Source organism: Triticum urartu, chromosome 2 (assembly GCF_003073215.2).
Source record: "Triticum urartu cultivar G1812 chromosome 2, Tu2.1, whole genome shotgun sequence".
NCBI lineage: Eukaryota > Viridiplantae > Streptophyta > Magnoliopsida > Poales > Poaceae > Triticum > Triticum urartu.
The window spans coordinates 47,893,551-47,912,392 of NC_053023.1; the positions used below are offsets into that span (position 1 = coordinate 47,893,551).

An 18,842-nucleotide genomic window follows, 5' to 3' on the forward strand; every position below is an offset into this window, starting at 1 on the left:
CCACTGCCGCCATGGTTGTCATTGGCCGTCGCCGGCATGAAGTAGTTGGAAGCTAGAGCTCTGGATCTGCTGCTGCGTGCGTCGGCCGCTCTGTCTTGATGACCAGATCGCCCATGTCGGGCTAAGCGGTAGAGTGGCACGGGAGGTGGAGCTTGAAGTGCCAGTGAAATCGTCGGTGTCAGGCGGAGAGTACGTGAGTTGAGCATGGGCCGATATGGCCTTGAGCAGGCGAGGAGCGCGAACGGGTCGAAGCTCTCCAAACCCCCGACCGACCGTCAGCATGCGATCAGTAGTAGTAGGTGGACATGCCGTTGTTTAATTATTTTTTACTATTGACTATCTCTGTCTTGATTTATTTTGGTCCTTTCATATTTTGTGCCCAACTTTGTCTGTGGATCTGACCAACAAAATATATGTTGTATGTCACAAAACTTATACTGTCCTGATTTATTTTGTATTAGTTAAATCAAAGGTCAAAGTTTAACCTAAAATACAAGCACTAATACGGAGTAAACCTAAACGGAGATAGTACAATGTACTAGAAGTACGAGAGGCGCACGCTCCAATTAATCGCGAGGTATAGATTTGATTAGTGTTCCTTTTTATGCTCGCGCTCGTGCAAATGGATTCGATGACGACAGCCATGCATGCACAAGAAACGGTTTGATTCCAGCGCGACCGCACAAGAAACGGTTCCCCTTGATTCTCGGTTCATTTAAACCAATCAGGTACGTACGCTCCCGATTCAAAAAGAAAAAAAAATCACGTACTACCCCCGCATCGGCCGTCTTATGAACATTGTATACTCGTCCGGTGAACATTATATGTTTGGCTTTAAAATTTGTCCACAAAAAAGTGTATTTCTATCTTTCAAATGCACTTTAAAGTAGAAAAAAAATGTTTCTCTCATCATACGGTAACCAAGACCAATAACATTTTTCACATGGTCTTTTTAATTTCTACATGCACTTAGCTCATTGGGGTTGAATAATTAAAGAGGAGAGAAATGATGGCTTGCACATTGCCAATGCATTGCTTACTCCACTCCATAATTTGTCCTAAAATTTCTATATGTACACTTTTCACCGGACAGAGGAAGTATATATAAGTAGTTGGCTACAAAAAATTACTACTTTATTATTACATGACCCACCTTACACTTATAAAAAAAATTACAGCCCGTGTTACAACAGGCTGCCCGATTCTCTTCTCTCTCCTTCAACTCAACAAAAATATACTACCTCTGTTTCATAATATAAGCCATTTTTTGCAATTCAATTTCTACTACAAAAACATTTTATAATATGGGACAGAGGAAGTAATATGTAAAGTCGTATAGGCCGTCTATGTCATCCTATTATACTTGCTCTAAGAAGGACCCACCTATGACAAACCAAATTCAACCAGAGAAAACGGTAGGCTCAAGGCTTGATTACCAGAGCAAAATACAAGAACAATGCTATTCTTACGTAACAATTCTATGAAAATCTTACGCGCTAGTAGAAACCATGGACAGTTAAGTGGTGTTTGGCTCTCTAGTCTTAGGACTTTTTCTAGTCCCAACTAAAAAGTCCCCCCCCCCCCGCCCTGTTTGTTTCCAAAGATTAAAAAGTCCCTAGTCCCTTCCTAGAGGTTATTAAATGACCATGTTGCCCCTAGTATATAGAAAAGTAACAATCAAAACAACACCATGGGGTGGCAGGCCAATGGGTGCATGGAGGGGCATTGTTGGAAAAGTCTCAAAAAGTCTCAAAAAGACTCTCCTTGAGAGTCTTCTTCATTTAGTCTCAAATGCCTAGTTTAGTCCCTAAAAAGTCCCTCCCGTTTGATAAAAAACTCTCTAAGAGAAACTTTTTCTAGTCCCTATACAAAAAATTCCCTGGAAACAAACACCCCCTTAGTCTCACGTTCAGCTCCAAGCAGTTATTATCCCTCTCACAATATGTAATTTCTTGTGAAATGTGTATGTAAGAACAGGATTTCTGAGAATACAATGTTGTTACAGCATGAAGTTTGCACATAAAATTTCTTAAGAAAAATCTTCAACACGGTTAGCTTTTTTTCCGGATGGAAATGGCTAGACTTTGAAATCGACACAAACACGAACATTTTGTTAATGCACTCAAACGGCTTCACTCGATTGTTCTATACTCCAACACTAGGGGCGGAACAACAACAAGTTTAAATGGGTGTGGCCCCCTCCGTCTAAAAGAAAATAAGTTAGGCGTGAAATCAAATTTTGCCGTATGACAAAATAATATTGGGCTTCGCTATAGGCTGGGCCGCTCAACAGGCCTCTACTGTCCTATAGGTTGTGCGTTCGAAACATCCCGACCACTTATGGATGTATTCCTTAAAAAAGTTATTGCTATATTTTTGGAACAAAAAATAAAAAGGGCAGAGAAATCAAATCGGCAACATCCACGCAGAAAACACATGGAACTACCACAGATCGCATGTTTGAACCATCCGGGCCACTACTTTTAGAACCATTTAACAAACGGGTAGAGAAATCGAAACCCCTATAATTTTGAAACCATTGCATAAACACGCACGGAAATTGTACTTGCGACCTCTACAAGAAATGGGACGGAACTACTATGCACCTTGGCTCCGTGACTGGGCGCTTCAAAGTCTTTAAATAGTATTTCGGTATAGTTTGCTTGGTAAACACATTTTCCGTCGGGAATTGGGATACAAACACATAACAGGACGATATTGTCATGTAACCAAGACCCCTGAATCAACCATGGCATGTATAATTAAGAACAATAGAATAAATAGAACATTCAAAAGGGGAATAGTTCAGCTCCATCATCTCTCGGTATAGTTTGGTTGGTAAACACATTTGCCATCGGGGATTGGGAAACAAACACGATTAAAGGACGGTGCTGTCATGTAATCAAGACCCCTGAATCAACCATGGCATGTATTATTAAGAACAATAGAATAAACAGAACATTCAAAAGGGGAATAGTTCACCTCCATCATCTCTCGGTATCGTTTTCTTGGTAAACACATTTGCCGCCGGGGATTGGGAAACAAACACGATTACAGGATGGTACTATCATTTAACCAAGACCCCTGAATCAACCATGGCATGTATTATTAAGAACAATAGAATAAATAGAACATTCAGAAGGGGAATAGTTCAGCTCCATCAATACACAATAAGTTTTATCAACTAACTCGATCCTTAATCGAAGTTAATGAAGCAACTAATCAATCGAAGAGGTAGCTCCAACCAAATAACCATCTATATATAGCTACCAGCAAATTGAGACGCTCTAGTCCGGGTCATAGATGGATGGATTCATTAGTCTCATCACATCTTCCACATGTAGTTTGGGCTCTGCTGCTGCGGTGCCGGTGGCTCCGTCTTGCGGGTCCGATGCTCCATGTCCAGCTCAACCGGCAGGGCCGCGCTGGAGGTGGAGCTGGAAGCGCCGGCGAAGTCTATGGCGCCTGACGGATAGTCCATGAGCATCGGCGGGTCGGCATTGCCGAGCAGGCCAGCGTTGTTGAGCAAGTCATCACTGTTGAGCAACTCATCGAGGAAGGCGAACGGGTCCTCCTCCTCCATGTCCGCGTCGGCCGCCGGCGCCATCTGGGGTGCATTCTGCGCGGCCAATTCTTTGTTGAACAGCCGGCAAACAGCCCAATCGTCCTGCACGCACGCAACGGACAGGTTGAGAAAGCAACACGAGGAGAATAAGAAACAAATCCCGAGCATGACATGTGATGTGAGTTCGTGGTCCAGCAACATCTCTAGATGCTCTAGCGGTTGAATCGATCGACTTGTCTGGAGACAGAGACGGAAAAACAAAATAGATTCTTGCGTACCTTGGCGGAGCGGGGTAGGCGATGGGGCAGCTCGCCCTCGAGGCGGTACTCGTGCATCACCCACGACGTCTTTTGGCCGCCGGGGGCGCGGCCGCGGTAGAAGACGAGCGTCTTCTTCATGCCGACGAGGACGGCGTCCAGTCCTATGCCGCGGAAGATCTCCTTGTCCTTACCCGTCGCCTTCCAGTAGCCGCTCTTCGTCGCCCGGTTGGTGCGCGTCCCCGTCGGGTACTTCCGATCCTTGTGCACAAAAAAGAACCACTCCGTCTCGCCCGCGCCCATCTTCGCCTTTTCTGCAGAACAAACTGGCCATGAGCGCTCTGCCTCATGCCTGCAAATTATTGACAAGTAGTACTACACTTACTCGGGAGATCCCACGGCTCGGTGTTGTTGAGGTTGACGTAGGCGACCATGAGACAGGAGAAGTCGGGGTTGCGGATCTTGGGGGTGAGGTAGTGCGTGACCACCTCCTCGTCGGTGGGGTGGAACCGGAACCCTGGAGGAAGCGCCAGCCACGGCTCCTCCCCCCGCAGATGCATCACCGCCGTCACGTCCGACATCGCTGCGGCCTCACGGATCTACCAGCTTACCTTTGCTACGTTGTGGAAAAACCAGAGGCTGGGGAGATGTGAAGAGGTGTTTTGACTGAACGTTTTTGGGTTTAGAAGAGCGGCGGGGTGGGTCTGGTTTATATAGCATCCGCAATGCTGTGCGAGGGAAGCCTCACTTATTTACTGCACTCCATACTTTAGGTACTAATTAATGGCTATTGATTCTTTTTAATGCTTTGTACTAGTAATTGCAAGGCATGTCCTAATGAGTCGCTCATTATAGCATCCTGGATAACTATTGTCATATGAAGTGTTAATAGGTTAATAACATAATATTAAATTGCGAATCAAATCGACGCAATCGGGGCGATATTTCCGTTCGAAAACCGCCCCGCAGTTTGAGTGCTGTTGTGAACCGCCGGAGATAGCGCCGAAATCGCTGAAGATAGCGCAATATTAGCCTAAAGGTTCGTGCCAATTAATGTAGGGCTGCCGATAAATCCTTTATCTTCCGCGATTTTAATCGTTGGTTGCTAATGATAGTACTACTTCTAGATAACCCCTGTGCAATAACGTAGTGTTAATCTGCTAATGGTGCAGTCCTCTTTTTTTTTCCCAAACAAGTATTTCAGTGCTACTAATTCTTTCCTTTTTTTAGTATTACTACCAGACGCGGATTTTTAAAGCACTTGCACCCAGGCCCTGCTATCCTGACTCTCCAATATCGTTTTAAAATCTATGCAAGACAACTAACTTCGTATATGAAATTTTCTCTTTTTCGTTTCTCTCATATAGAACATGTTTTGAACTTCAAACTTTGCAGCGCAACAAAACTTACTAACTAGAATGTGAGATAAAACTTTCAGAATTTTTCGTCCAACATAAATAGTAAAAGAAGTATTTTTTTAATCAAATAAGAACTTATTTTGTATATTTATGTTGGACGAAAAAATCTATTTTTTTATCCTAGATTCTAGCTAGAAAGCTTTACTGTTCTGCAAAGGTTTCAACTTGAATACATGTTTTATGTAAGAGAAATAAAAAAGATAAATGTATTTGCACGGATCTTGATGCGAAGAATGGATGGCTAGATAAGAGGAGCCTGGGTGCAGGTGCTCTAAAATATATTTTCGTATTACTACCTATGTATGAAAATATAAATCGTTTGTGCAGTTCAAACGTCTTATATTTTGATATGGAGAGAGTACTTCACTAGCTAATTCTATTTCGCAAACGACACACGAACATAGACACATACCGATAGGACCCTCCTTGGAGGCTCATTCTTGGAGGTGTATACGGGCTCGAGGGACCAGTGGACGACATATTCGGTGAAGAGGTGCTTTATCCTAAACATTGATGACGACGGATCTCGATGGCGTGATGCCCTGGAGATTAGGCATCTGATGTGCGAAGACGGACTCGCGCAGGAGGGTGACGCTGTCTGGCGTCGTGGTGGCGTCGCCGGCAACTAGACTGGGCAAGATAGATGCATCACTACAGTTCTGAAGATGGATTGGTGGTAGTTGGCGGCGGTGGCCTCTGAGTATGCGACGGACCGGTGGGTGCCCCATACCCGGAAGGTGGCTTGGTTAGGGCCTCAGGTTTTAGATGTTAGGTTTGGCTGCAATGTCTGTTTGGTATTAGGCCCAGACTATCAGCAACCCTTCATCAACTGGATAGGAGTAGCGACAGATATTGCACAGACGGTGGATTCAGTCTTACTGTTGTATTACTTTATAAGATCTTTTGTGAATAATTAATAAAGTAGATGTATACATCATCCAGATGCAGAAACCGGAGGTCTCTCTTCTTTAATAAAAATACCGATAGGTGTTACTCGCTCAGATCCTTGTACACATGTTGCGGCAATTAATTCACAGATCCTTGTATACATGTTGCGGCAATTAATTCACATCGGAGGGAGCAGTGATTATATACACGCCAAAAAAATTCAACGGCAGAGCTAGTTAGGTGGTTAGAAGTGATGATATGATGACTCTACATAGTACTTCCTCCATTTTAAAATATAGTGCGTTTGCGTTTTCTGAGGTTGAATTTTGACCATAAATTTAACGAACAAGACCGACTGCGGCGGAAGAAAAAGTTACATAATTAAAATCTTCTTTCGAATACGAATTCACTGATATAACTTTTGCTCCCGCCGCAATCGGTCTTGATAATTAAATTTACGGTCAAAATTGAAACACGGGGATAGAGCAAGCACTATATTGTGGAATGGAGGGAGTAGTACGTTCTAGTACACGTCAGTTTCCTGCTGTTTTTATGTCTGACCAAGAAAAAGAGCCGCCAATGATTCGTTTCTACAGTTGCTATGAAAGATACCAGTAACAACGAGGATGCGGAGTTTCTGAGCCCGAGCTCAAACCAGCTTGGATGAACAATAAAATCCAAAAAAATAAAAACTAATTAAAGAAAAACTAATTTTTGATTCAGACATGAACAAAATGTTTACGTGCTCACAAAATGTCATCTTGAAATCATATTTTTCTTAAGTCATGGCAAAAAAACAAAATGGATTCTTCAAAAATGTTATTTTCAAAAGTATTTTGGAGTGTTGATTTTGTTTTTTTGGCACGACTTTCACAAATGTCTTTTCAACATGAAATTTTGTGAGCACGTAAATTTTTTGTCAATGTTTGCACCGAAAAAATTCAGATTTTTCTGAATGTTTTTTTACTTTTTTGGATTTTACTGTCCGTCCCGAGCTCAAATGAGCGAAGATGACTTTGGTAACAACGAGCGTTAATGTCTAGTCAATTTCTAGCGATGCAAAATTCAGAGAAACGGTCGACGGGTAGATCGGCGCTGCAAATATGAAAAGGATAATCCTGCTGACGGACACGGTATACACTTATTTATGTACGCAGAGACTAAAACTTGAGTACATTAAATGCACTTGGATTTCCCTCACAAAAAAAAGAAGCAAATTGGCTAATGCGCGTACGCTGCCGTAGTTGGTCCAATCACAACCTACAGGAGTGTTAGCAAAAAATATATAGGGAATTAATTCAGCAAATTATGTCATGAGCGGCGGCGCTTACGGCATCGTTCCTTTCTTGAAGGTGCCGCTTTGGGAACCTTAGAGTTGGGTGGCGCTTGTGGGTGGTGGGCGACCGCGGTGGTGCGGCCCTATCCTAGCATGGATTTGCGTTCGTTGCTTGGAGATGGACTCGCGTATGTGGAGGTCGTCGGCTGGCGTCGTGGTGACGTCAATGGCAGAGGAGCTGCCAAGGTTGTCACCTCAATCTGCTTTGAAGATGGACTAGCGAAAGACGGCGGCGACGACACATGTGAGTGCGTCGGACCGGTTTGAGCCCCGGACCTGGCAGATGGCTCAGTCGGGGCCTCTGGCTTTAGATGTTAGGCTTAGGTGAGAGGTCTGGGTATGTGGCCCAGCTTGCACCCCTTCATCATTTGGATAGGAGTAGCGGCAGATGTTGCCAAGATGGCGGATTCAGGCATATTGTCGTTCTACTTTGTAAGGTCTTCGAGAATAATTAATAAAATGACCGCATGCATCTCCCAAATGCAGAGGCCGGGGGTCATTCTCCTTTTCAAAAAAAAGATACAGTTGCGACATATGCAGATACCGACGATCAAATCTTGGGCAAGTAACATACCGATGACAAAGGGAACAACATATGTTGTTACGCGATTTGACCGATAAAGATCTTCGTAAAATATGTGGGAGCCAATATGAACATCCAGGTTCCGCTATTGGTTATTGACCGGAGACGTGTCTCGGTCATGTCTACATAGTTCTCGAACCCGTAGGGTCCGCACGCTTAAAGTTCGGTGACTATCGGTATTATGAGTTTTTAAGTTTTGATGTACCGAAGGTAGTCCGAAGTCCTGGATATGATCACGGACATGACGAGGAGTCTCGAAATGATCGAGACGTAAAGATCGATATATTGGACGACTATATTCGGACACCAGAAGTGTTCCGGGTGATTTCGGAGAAAACCGGAGTGACGGAGGGTTACCGGAACCCCCCCCCCCGGATAAATAATGGGCCATATGGGCCTTAGTGGAGAGAGAGAGGGCTGGCCTAGGGCAGGTCGCGCGCCCCTCCCCCTCTGGTCCGAATTGGAGGAGAGGGGGGGGGCGCCCCCCTTTCCTTCTCCCTCTCCCCTTCCTTTCCCCCTCCTAGTAGGAGTAGGAAAGAGGGGAGTCCTACTCCTACTAGGAGGAGAATCCTCCCCCTGGCGCGCCATAGAGGGCCGGCCGGCCTCCTCCCCTTGCTCCTTTATATACGGGGGCAGAGGGACACCTCTAGACACACAAGTTGACCATTGATCCCTTAGCCATGTGCGGTGCCCCCCTCCACCATAATCCACCTCGATCATATCGTAGCGGTGCTTAGGCGAAGCCCTGTGTCGGTAGCAACATCATCACCGTCAACACGCCGTCGTGCTGACAGAACTCTCCCATGAAGCTCTGCTGGATCGAAGTTCGTGGGACGTCATCGAGCTGAACGTGTGCTGAACTCGGAGGTGCCATGCATTCGGTACTTGGATCAGACGGATCGTGAAGACGTTTGACTACATCAACCACGTTCTCATAACGCTTCCGCTTACGGTCTACGAGGGTACGTGGACGATGCTCTTCCCTCTCGTTGCTATGCATCACCATGATCTTGCGTGTGTGTAGGAAATTTTTGAAATTACTATATTCCCCAACAGTGCGTAGTTCCCCCGTGGGTGGCAGGGTCGAAGGTTGAGAAGAAGTGATGCGATAGCAAGTGCGGCCGGCCAGAAGTGAGGCGGCACGTTAGCATGAAACAAGAACATGCGAACGCAGTTGTACAGTGCAAAGGACACGTTCGGCTCGACCGTTCTGCTGTGAAGTATACGGGCATGTGAGACGAAAGACTGTGCCATGGTGCGACAAAAAGGTGCGGAAAGCAAGGTTGTCAAACTCTTTTTCCATTGTCGGTCTGAAGAGCATGGATGGGATGCCCAAACTGCGTGCTGACATAGGAGTAAAAAAGCTTTCAAAGTGGAGAATGCATCCGGCTTTCATCGCGAAGAAAAGGTCCACACATAATGAGAATAATCATCAAGAATGACCAGATAATATAAGTAGCCCGAATTACTAGAAACTAGAGAGGTCCACACATCGCTATGAATCAACTGAAAGGGAAAAGAAGCAATGGTGGTGGAGTTATTAAACGGAAGGCGAACATGTTTGCCGACACGACAGGCATGACAAGTGTGATCCTCGATCTTATTACAACTGAAACTGAAACTCCTAAGAATATGACGAAGTGTGACGGGGTTAGGATGACCCAAACGAGCGTGCTAGAGATCGACGCCAGCGGAGAGAGCAACTGATGCGGTGGTGGCGGGTGAAAGCGAATGCATCAGATAGAGCTCGTCAGGGCTGTCACATCGATGGAGTACCATCCTGGTTCAAGCGTCCTTAACACAAAACCAAGATCGTCAAATTCAACAATGACATGATTTTGACGAGTGAAACAATGAACGGAAATAAGATTCTTAATAAGATGAGGAGACACAAGTATGTTAGACAAAGATAAAGGCATGGAATTAGAAGGAAAAGAAGTGTGCCCAACGTGTGTGATAAGAAGTGTGGAATCGTCGCCGACAATGATGCGGCGGTCGATGGTGATAGGAGTGAAGGAGGCAAGATTATCAGGATGAGCAAACATGTGAGCAGTGGCCCCGTTGTGCATGTACCAATCACCACCTCTAGTATAGTTGTTCGGTGTAGGAGTGGTGTGCAGCGCGGCGAGGAGCATCAGATCCAAAGGCGCCGGCGGCAGCACCGGTGAGGGGGACAGAGGGGCCATCGGGAGGTCGTAGCGCCACTCAACTGCGGCGGTGGGTACCCTCCATAGGGCTGCGGAGCCGCGTAGTACGCCTGATGCGCCGACGTGCGCGGCACGGGAAGCGTCGGCGCAGGGGCCCGGGGAACCGGCATGGTGTAGGCATGAACGACACCGGTCCATGGGTTGTAGCCGGAAGCCCTCGGAGGGGGCACCAGGAGCTGCTGCTGTGGCTGACGAGGTTGGTCGGCTCCCTGCTACGGACTCCCGCGGCGGCCACCGCGCCGGCCACCATGGCGCCGTTCGGCGGGAGGGGCGGGAGGTGCGGGCGGCCCGTACGGGAGGGGGAGCAGCCTCGGCTACTGCTGCAGCGCCGGTACGGCGGCGGCGGCGCCGGGTAGGGCGCCTGGTGGAGCGGCTGGGGTGGCACGACCGGAGCAGTGGGAGGAGTTGGGGGCCCGCCGCGGGTGGTGCCGGCGGCGAGGGCGGTGTGGATGGCCCACGCCTTCACCTGCTTCATCCGCCGCTCCTCCAAGCGGAGGTACGCAACATAGTTGACGAAGGAGGGTGTGGTTCGCCGCGGCATTGCCGAAGTCCTCGTTGAGCCCGTCGGTGAGCGTTCTGAGGAGGAGGTCATCATCGATCTACGCGTCAATATCGCGGAGCTCGTCAGCAAGAGTTTTGAAGCGACGACAGTAGTCGTCGACGGAGGAGTTGTCCTGGTGGCACCCAAAAAATTCTTGCTGCAAAAAAACACGACGTTGGAGTTGATTGTCGATGAAGAGCCCATTCAGTTTGGTCCACACGGCGTGGGGGTCGTCACCGTCCTGCATGACCGTCTGAAAGAGGTCCAATGAGATGATGAGGAAGAACCACCGAATGATCGTGGTGTCGATGGTGGACCAATCATGGAACTCGGGGATGAGGCTGGAGTCGACGAAGCCGTCCACATGATCGACGAGGTGGTACTCCCGAAACACGAGGGAGAAATACGTCTTCCACGTGTAGTAGGAGGAGTCCGTCTGGGAAAGACAAACTGGCACCCGCTCGTAGATGTTCAGGTTGCGGATGTCGTTGACGTCGGAAGGGTTGGCGTCGGTGAACGGGTTGAAGTTGGTGGACCTGGATGACATGACAGACGACATGACGAGGGAGGTGCGGGCTAGGGTTTGGTGCGGGTGGCGGTGGCGCGCGGCTCGAGCTGGCGTTCGGGAGGTGGGGTCGGCTCGGGGTTGGGCGGGCGGGCGGAGATGAAGGGCAGCGGCGACGGGACAAAACATCGGCTAGGCGGGGGGCGGGGGGCGTGCGGGGAAGGTGCGCGGCAGCGACGGAGCGGAAGCGAGGATCGTAAACCTAAAAAAATGATACCATGTGTGTTGTGAGTATTGCACGATGCATTACTCAGCGTGCGAACGCATGTACAGAGATGGACCACGACCTTAACTATACAAGACAATTAGGAGATAGACCCAATATACCGATATGCACAACACATACACTCAACACTTTTCGTGACAAATAAATTAATGATAATTTGCCTGCCCCTTTTGCTCTTTTTGTCCCGGCACGGGCATAGTGCTATATGTGTAGTGGCCCACGGGAAAGCGTTTTCCGGCTGAGTTGAAGCCCTGGTAGAAGGTGGAAACGGTTGCAGCGTTCCGTTGCGTGGCCGGTTACGTGGGTCCCCGTCTTTGTTTTGGACGGTGGGCGAGCGAGGAGGCACCCCGCCCAGGTCCAGCTCCCACTCCACCTAGGGACCTTCTCCACCTCCGGACTCCGGCCCCAAAGGCGGCGGCTGAGGTGAGACAGGGCAGAAAACATCCCCAAAGGACGTCCGGCGTATAAACATGATCTTCCGAGGGCTCGAATCCAATCGTGCCCAGAAACAAGCTTCCCGATGCAAAACTTCCCCTGATTTTCTCAGATTATTTTTAGCCGGATAAAAATGATTTTATTAAAAAAATCTACAAACATGCAGAAAACAGTAAGTGGCACGGGACACTGAGTTAATTGGTTAGTCCAAAAAAACAATAAAAATTAATGTCAAAACTATGCCGATATGATATATACATGGCATGAAAAAAATAAAAATTATAGATACATTTGAGACGTATCAGCTGCCTCGGCGTCAACGGAACACCTAAAACCCTAATTTAACCATATAGGATGTTTTGGCGCCAGTGGAAGCCCTAAAACCTTAATTTAAGCATCTAGGGCGCCTCAGCATCGACGAGACACTTAAAACCCTAAGTTAACCATCTAGGGCGTCTCGGCGTCGATGGAACACCTAAAATCAATGCATCTAAGAACATCATATTTAAATTGCAAGAATGTTCGCACAATCAAACTAACTTAGTTCAAAGCATATCAAGTGACCAAATTTCAAACTTACTTAGTTCAAATACTTCAGGAAGGTTCACATACTCAAACTAAACATAGTTCAGTGGATTCATCACACACCGTAGTTCACATATTCAACCTAACAAACCATAGCTCAAAGTTTCAGACTAAAGATTGTTCTAAAGATACATAATTCGCCTAAATTGGCCAATCACAGGCAGCGTTTACAAGGACAACGGTCAAGTCAATGATTTGCCTGGAGCGGATTGGTGGGTGCTGATGTTAGCGCTGATGGAATCAAAGGAGCAGAAATGGATCGAATATGGTATGGCATATGTTTAACCCAGTATTTTGGTCATCATGGACTCATGCTAAATAGGACGTAATTAGGCGCGTGACAGGGATGTGTTGCCCGTGCGTGGCTTGATTAATTTCACCTACTTGGAGTTTTCTTTGTTTGATCTTCTTTGTTATCGAAAAAGGCTTTCGTCCCATTTTATATATAAAACAATGATCAACCACAGCTCAAGTACAAACGCATCCCACGACAACACACGCACGCACCCAAGGCGGGATACATAGGCGCTGAGCACAACAACATCACCCCTAACACTACAAGAGCAATCGGGGTCCTCCACCGTAAACACGCCACCGCGAAGAGATGAAGCCGCATATGGCGAACCGTGTGCTCCAAGGCGGTGCCTTCAAGAATGTTACGACGCTAACGTACCGCCACCGCCCGACCCGAGGATCAGAGTTTCCCCTAGAGCAACACGATGACCGATGAGAGCCACAACGACGCCTTCAAGAAGAGAACACGCTACGCCGCCGCCGGTCCGTCCGAAGATAGAACAGGTTTTCACCCCCGGCCAACACTCACCGCCAACGAATGCCACACCCCAGCCACCATGCCGCCCACACAGCCATGGTCACCGGGCAGCACCAAGCCATGGGCTCTGCCCATGAGCACCGCGCTACCACCACCAGGGCCGCCGCCCCGGCATCCAAGACCTAGACACCATCTCACCCGAGCCCGGTCGCTACCCCAACCAAAGAGACGAGTAGAAAGGCATCGCCTTTCACACTCCTGGGCAGCCCCGACCGCCGAAACCTGAAAGGCCGGCCAAAATTGGCCTCCGGTGACCCGTCCTGCTGTGCCGGACGCGAGACGAGCTCGATTCTGCAGCCAGGCACGAGATGAGCTTGGTCCTGCTGCCGGGCACGAGACGAGCTCGGTCCTGCTGCCGGGCACGAGACAAACTCGGCCCTGTTGCCGGGCGCGAGACGAGCTCGATCCCGCAACACCGGGCGCGAGACGAGCACTGGACCGCAGCTGGGAGAAGACCAACCCTTCAACAAGGATAGAGCCCGGATGATGAAAAGAGGGGTCGAAGCCGAAACAGGCCGCTCACCGATAAACCGACGCCGGAGATGTCCAACCGCCACCGTGAGCCAACCCGAACCACCGCTATGAGCCACCACCATGCCGTGGCAGCCCAAATCCACGCCGGGACAACGAGGGGAGCCCGAACTGCCCTGTAGCAAGGGGCGCGCCACCGCGGCTGCTGCCCGCCCCTGTGCCGCCACACTCCCCCCCCCCCCCCCCCCCCCGCCGCACCCACAGCAGCCAGGAGGCCTCTCAGCCTCGCCGGAGCACCACCCCAGCCAAGGCAGTGTGCCCTCCAGTCCAAGCTGTCGCAGCCCGAGCCGGCTGACAAGGGGATCTGGGCCGTCAGCGACTCCACCCGCAGCAGAGCCGACCCCGCCAACTCCACCTCGCCTGCCGCCCAACCACCGCGCAGCCGCCGCCGCTCCACCGGCAAGCCGCGCCGCCCCGCGCGAGCGACGTCCCTGCCAAGCCGCCGCACCCGCGCCGCGAGCAACAGGGGAGGGAGGCTAGAGGACCCCGCCGCCGCCGACGCCGACCAGGCTTCGCCCGGCGGCGCCCTCCGGCGGCGGCGAGGAGGTGAGGAGGAGGAGAGGTCCGGCGGCGGCTAGGGTTCGCCCTGCCGCCCGCGGGAGCGGCTCGGGCGAGAGCTCTTTCCAATTTCAGAGAATTGGTTTTTAGCAGTCATCTTCTTTGTTTGTCAAGGGGAAGTGAGGCATCTATCTCATTTTCTTCCATAGTACGACGAGCCACGGCAGCACTGTCGTCCACATCCGCATGACCACATGGCACTCCCGTCACGTTTCACGGCCGAGACATAACAGTATGGACCTACCTACATACGTGGTGCTCCAATGATCGATCATACTCCAAGGTTCCATGACTACCACTGTGCCTAGCCGCGGATCGCTATGTCGGCAGCAGAGAATATCACGTTCCGATCGATCCGCTTCACGCATGCATGCTTGAAGCAATACGGATGAAAGAATATGACCTTCATCAATACAGTCTTGTCCGTCTGATTAGCGGCTGACCCGGTTACACGGCTAGCATGCATTTCCTACTCATTGGAGCGGAGCGGGTTTATATGGAGAGCTGCGTGTAATAGTCCGACGTTGGGTACGTGGCGAGACTTTGTCGAACGGATTTGCCGCCATGCGCGCGAGCTGCAGCTAACAGCGTAGCACCTCGCAACGCCAACGACATGAGACGTTGCAACACGCACAAGCCTCCCCTCCCCTCCCTGGCCACATGTCCACGCCAAGCGGCCTGATGGCAGATTAATTAAAGAACTAATTGATCAACTATGTCATTGTCATGTGCACTATGTATATATGCTAGTACTAGTATATTTGTCAATAAACTTGATAGATCCAAATTGTTGGTGCTTCACCAACACACTGAAGCAACAGCTAGCTCGGTCGATTGATCACGCGCGCGTATGTTACCAACACGAGAAGCCAACACCGCGGGAATGCCGCATGCATGCAGCATGTACATTTCAATGCACCTACATCTAGCGCTACAAATAGATACTCCCTCTGTTTTGAATTATTTGTCGTAGGTATGGATGTATCTATATGTATTTTAGTTCTAGATACATTCATTTCTGCGACGAGTAATTTGGAACGGAGGGAGTACTAGTCTAAAACTTTCTCCGTCTCAAAATACGTGTCATTGATTTAGTACAAAGTCAGCAACACTTATTTTGAGATGGATGTTCTTCTAGCCAATGGGCAATGGCTATAGACTATAGTACGTATCGCTGCTTGGCGCCCAGTTGTGCTGGATTGACTTCTATTTGCATTGTGTGTACGTGAGGGTAATTCATATGTACCAGAACTCTGGAGCCATGTATAGTGGTAGATACATAGGGAGTCGATATGCACGGATCTGTCGTAGTTTCCCGGTTCTTTCCTCTGTTTTCCATGTTTTTTGTGGGTTTTTGGTTTTTTATTTCTTTATTTTCCCTTCTTTTGTTTCCTCATTTTTTTGCCCATGGCTGTCAGGAGCACAAGTCTGTTATGTTCTTGCGTGGACTACATGTGTGCTTCACGGAGAAGCACAAGTGTGTTGTGCTCCCGGGTTGACCACATGTGGGATTTCATGCGGGAGCACATGTGTGTTTCGACTTTTTAGTCCCTTTAGTAATGACCCTTTAGGCCTAGGCATTAGTAACGATCCTTTAGTCCCGTTTCTTCAACCGGGACAGATGGGCCTTATGAACCGGGACAAATGACCCTTTTTTTACTAGTGTTCACCATGTGGAGGAAGCACATGTTAATCTACTTGCAAGCATATTTTTGTATCACCCCACATGAGCATACGTTAGCTTCACTTGAGAACATGGTACAATTAGAAAGCACATGTTAGTTCACTTTGAAAGGACAATTTTCAGTCAAAAAATCATCAAAACCTACTACCATGAGGTAAAAAAAAATATTACTTTGGGAGTAACACAATGGTGAAAACGGACTCAAGATTTGGACTTATGATTCCAGAGATAAATTGTTTTGAAAATCAAATTTATAAAAACACCACAACAAAACCTCTCATCTCTCGTGCGCATGTGAAAAAAGTTCCACCAAAACTCGCAAGTTGCGACAACTGACGCACATACGATGCGTGAGCTATTTGTCACCACCAGAGCTATTTGTCACCACCAGAGGATGTGAGAGTGGACGGGGCTTGCTTACCCCCAATGAATGTTCCCATCCATTGTCCCATATATGTGGCGCTCAACCCAGGCCTACCTTCTATTTTTCCAACCAAAGCAGAAAAGTTTCTATCTGCTTAAACAAATTAGTTAAGTACATTTTGTTACGTTTCTTCTAGATAACTGCTTCCTCAAGTGTTCCCCGCAAAAAAAAAAAACTACTTCTCCAAGTGTGTTATGTTGACTTTGTCAAGTGTCCATGCTTTGCCGAGTTCATTACCGAGTTTCGCCTGTTTGCCGAGTATTTTTCTTTATGCGGCACCCATAAAGACGTTGTTGACTGAGTGCGTGCGAAAACTTACTCGATAAACAACTTGCTACGGACGTTGATGTAATTTCTGTCTCTTCTGAAGTTCTTTGCACTGTCAGATGAATAGATAGAAAGCTTTTCCTGAAGGGAATAAACACTAAATACTCGGGGATCAATTATTCCTGTGCGGTGGTGAGCAACATTTCGGTGTTGAGCAGTCGAGAAAGGCGAACGGGTGGGAGCCCTCCATGCTCCCGGCGGCCAGCTAGCTAGCACCCAGCAGTAGTAATAGCAAGTGGAGCCGTTGTTTAATTACGAGTAATACTGGAGACACTCCAATTGATCGCCAGGAATTGATTTGATTATCTTTTTTGTGCGCGTGCATGCAGATGGATTCGCTGACGACGTCCCGTGGCTTGGAAACGAATGCGAATGATTGGATACACGCATGCACGTGAAACGGTTTGATTCATGACTGCACCAGGCAGGCCTCGAGTTTTTGTTTCAGCAAAAACTTGCGCTAATCCACGATTTAGACAAAGATAATTTCGGCCTCATTTGTCAATAATTATGTGTCTTCATCACTGTATTGAAAATAATACACCTTAAATAAAGGGATGGGGGAGTATCCGTCAACTGTCAAAATTGCTATAGTATAAAGAACACCAAAAGAAAAAATTATATCCAACTTCATAGACCACCTAGTAACGACTAGAAACATCTCTCCCTCATTGGAGCCAGTCAAACCTTGTTGTAATAGGCAATCGAAAAGTCGTCGTGCTAAGTCCCTATAGGACCAGCGCACTAAAACACGTAGGTCAGAAGGATTCAACCTGTAAGCACACAAACGCAAACGAACGAATATTTGATCCACATAAATCCACCGAAGCCAAATGCCGATTGAATCACGCAAGATCCGTTGGAGACAAACCTTCACACGTCCTGCAACGATGCTAGAAGCACCACCGGGATGGAGGCTAGACAGGAAGAATCTTATTCCATCTTTAAGGAGCTGCCACCGCCGCCTCGTCTCTCCAAAAAAGACACAAACCCTAAAAAATTTAAGAAGACATTTAAAAACGAAGCCCTCCCGCCGACAAGGGTTGGGATCCACTACACCTTCATGACCCTGGGCCACATGAGACGAGACAGATTACGGCGCTGCCGGCAGGAAGCACGAGAAAGCCAAGCGCTAGGGTGTCCCTCAGAACGAGCGAAGGGCAGGCATGTTTGTCCATTTGAACCAATCATGTACGTACGCGCCAATTCAAAAAAAAAAAAACTAATCACATTCGCCCCTCATCGGCCGTCCATGGAATTGCACCAACAATATATAAGAACGATCCCTATATGAAGAACCGAGTCCAATCCTAGAAAATGATAGATTGAAGCCGAATCAAGTATGAACATTTTGTTAATGCACTCGAAGGGCTTCAGCGTATTCTTCCGTACTCCCTCGGCAGGGGCTGAGCTACGTCTAGGCTAAATGGATTGTGCCCCGCACGGTCAAAAAATAAAATCAGTGAGGTGTAAGAGCAAATTCGACCATATGCATTCGAAACATCCCAGCAAATTTTTGCTATATTTTTTGAAATAATGAATTGGTAGAGAAATTAAACAGGTAACATCTATGAGGAAAACACGGCTCTCCATCAAGAGACGGCCTAGCCAGCCGTCGCATACCCAAAAAGCTAGGGTTCCTCTGCCTCCCGCCGGCGCCGGCGCCAGTCTGCCCCATCTCCCATGGCTTTAGGACCATGGGGGCGGGATGGATCCCGGCCCTTGTCGGTGGGAGGGCTCCGTTTTTAGATATTTTTGAGGTTTGTTAGGGTTTGTGTCCTATTCAGGAAGGCGAGACGGCGACGACTCCCTGAAGATGGAATAAAAGTCTCCCCGCCTAGCCCTCGCTTCGGTGATGCGTCTGGCATCATCGGTGAGCG

General features: G+C 48.2%; 1 protein-coding gene across 1 annotated transcript; it reads right to left on the reverse strand.

The window, feature by feature from the left end:
• Positions 1-3,110: 3,110 nt before the first annotated feature.
• On the reverse strand, positions 3,111-4,483 carry LOC125540966 (NAC domain-containing protein 46-like). Its single transcript, XM_048704479.1, has 3 exons — positions 4,208-4,483; positions 3,844-4,136; positions 3,111-3,667 (listed from the first exon to the last, which is right to left on the reverse strand). The coding sequence occupies exons 1-3, from the start codon at positions 4,401-4,403 to the stop codon at positions 3,326-3,328; spliced, it is 831 nt and encodes a 276-aa protein (XP_048560436.1). The 5' UTR covers positions 4,404-4,483; the 3' UTR covers positions 3,111-3,325.
• Between the last annotated feature and the right edge of the window lie 14,359 nt (positions 4,484-18,842).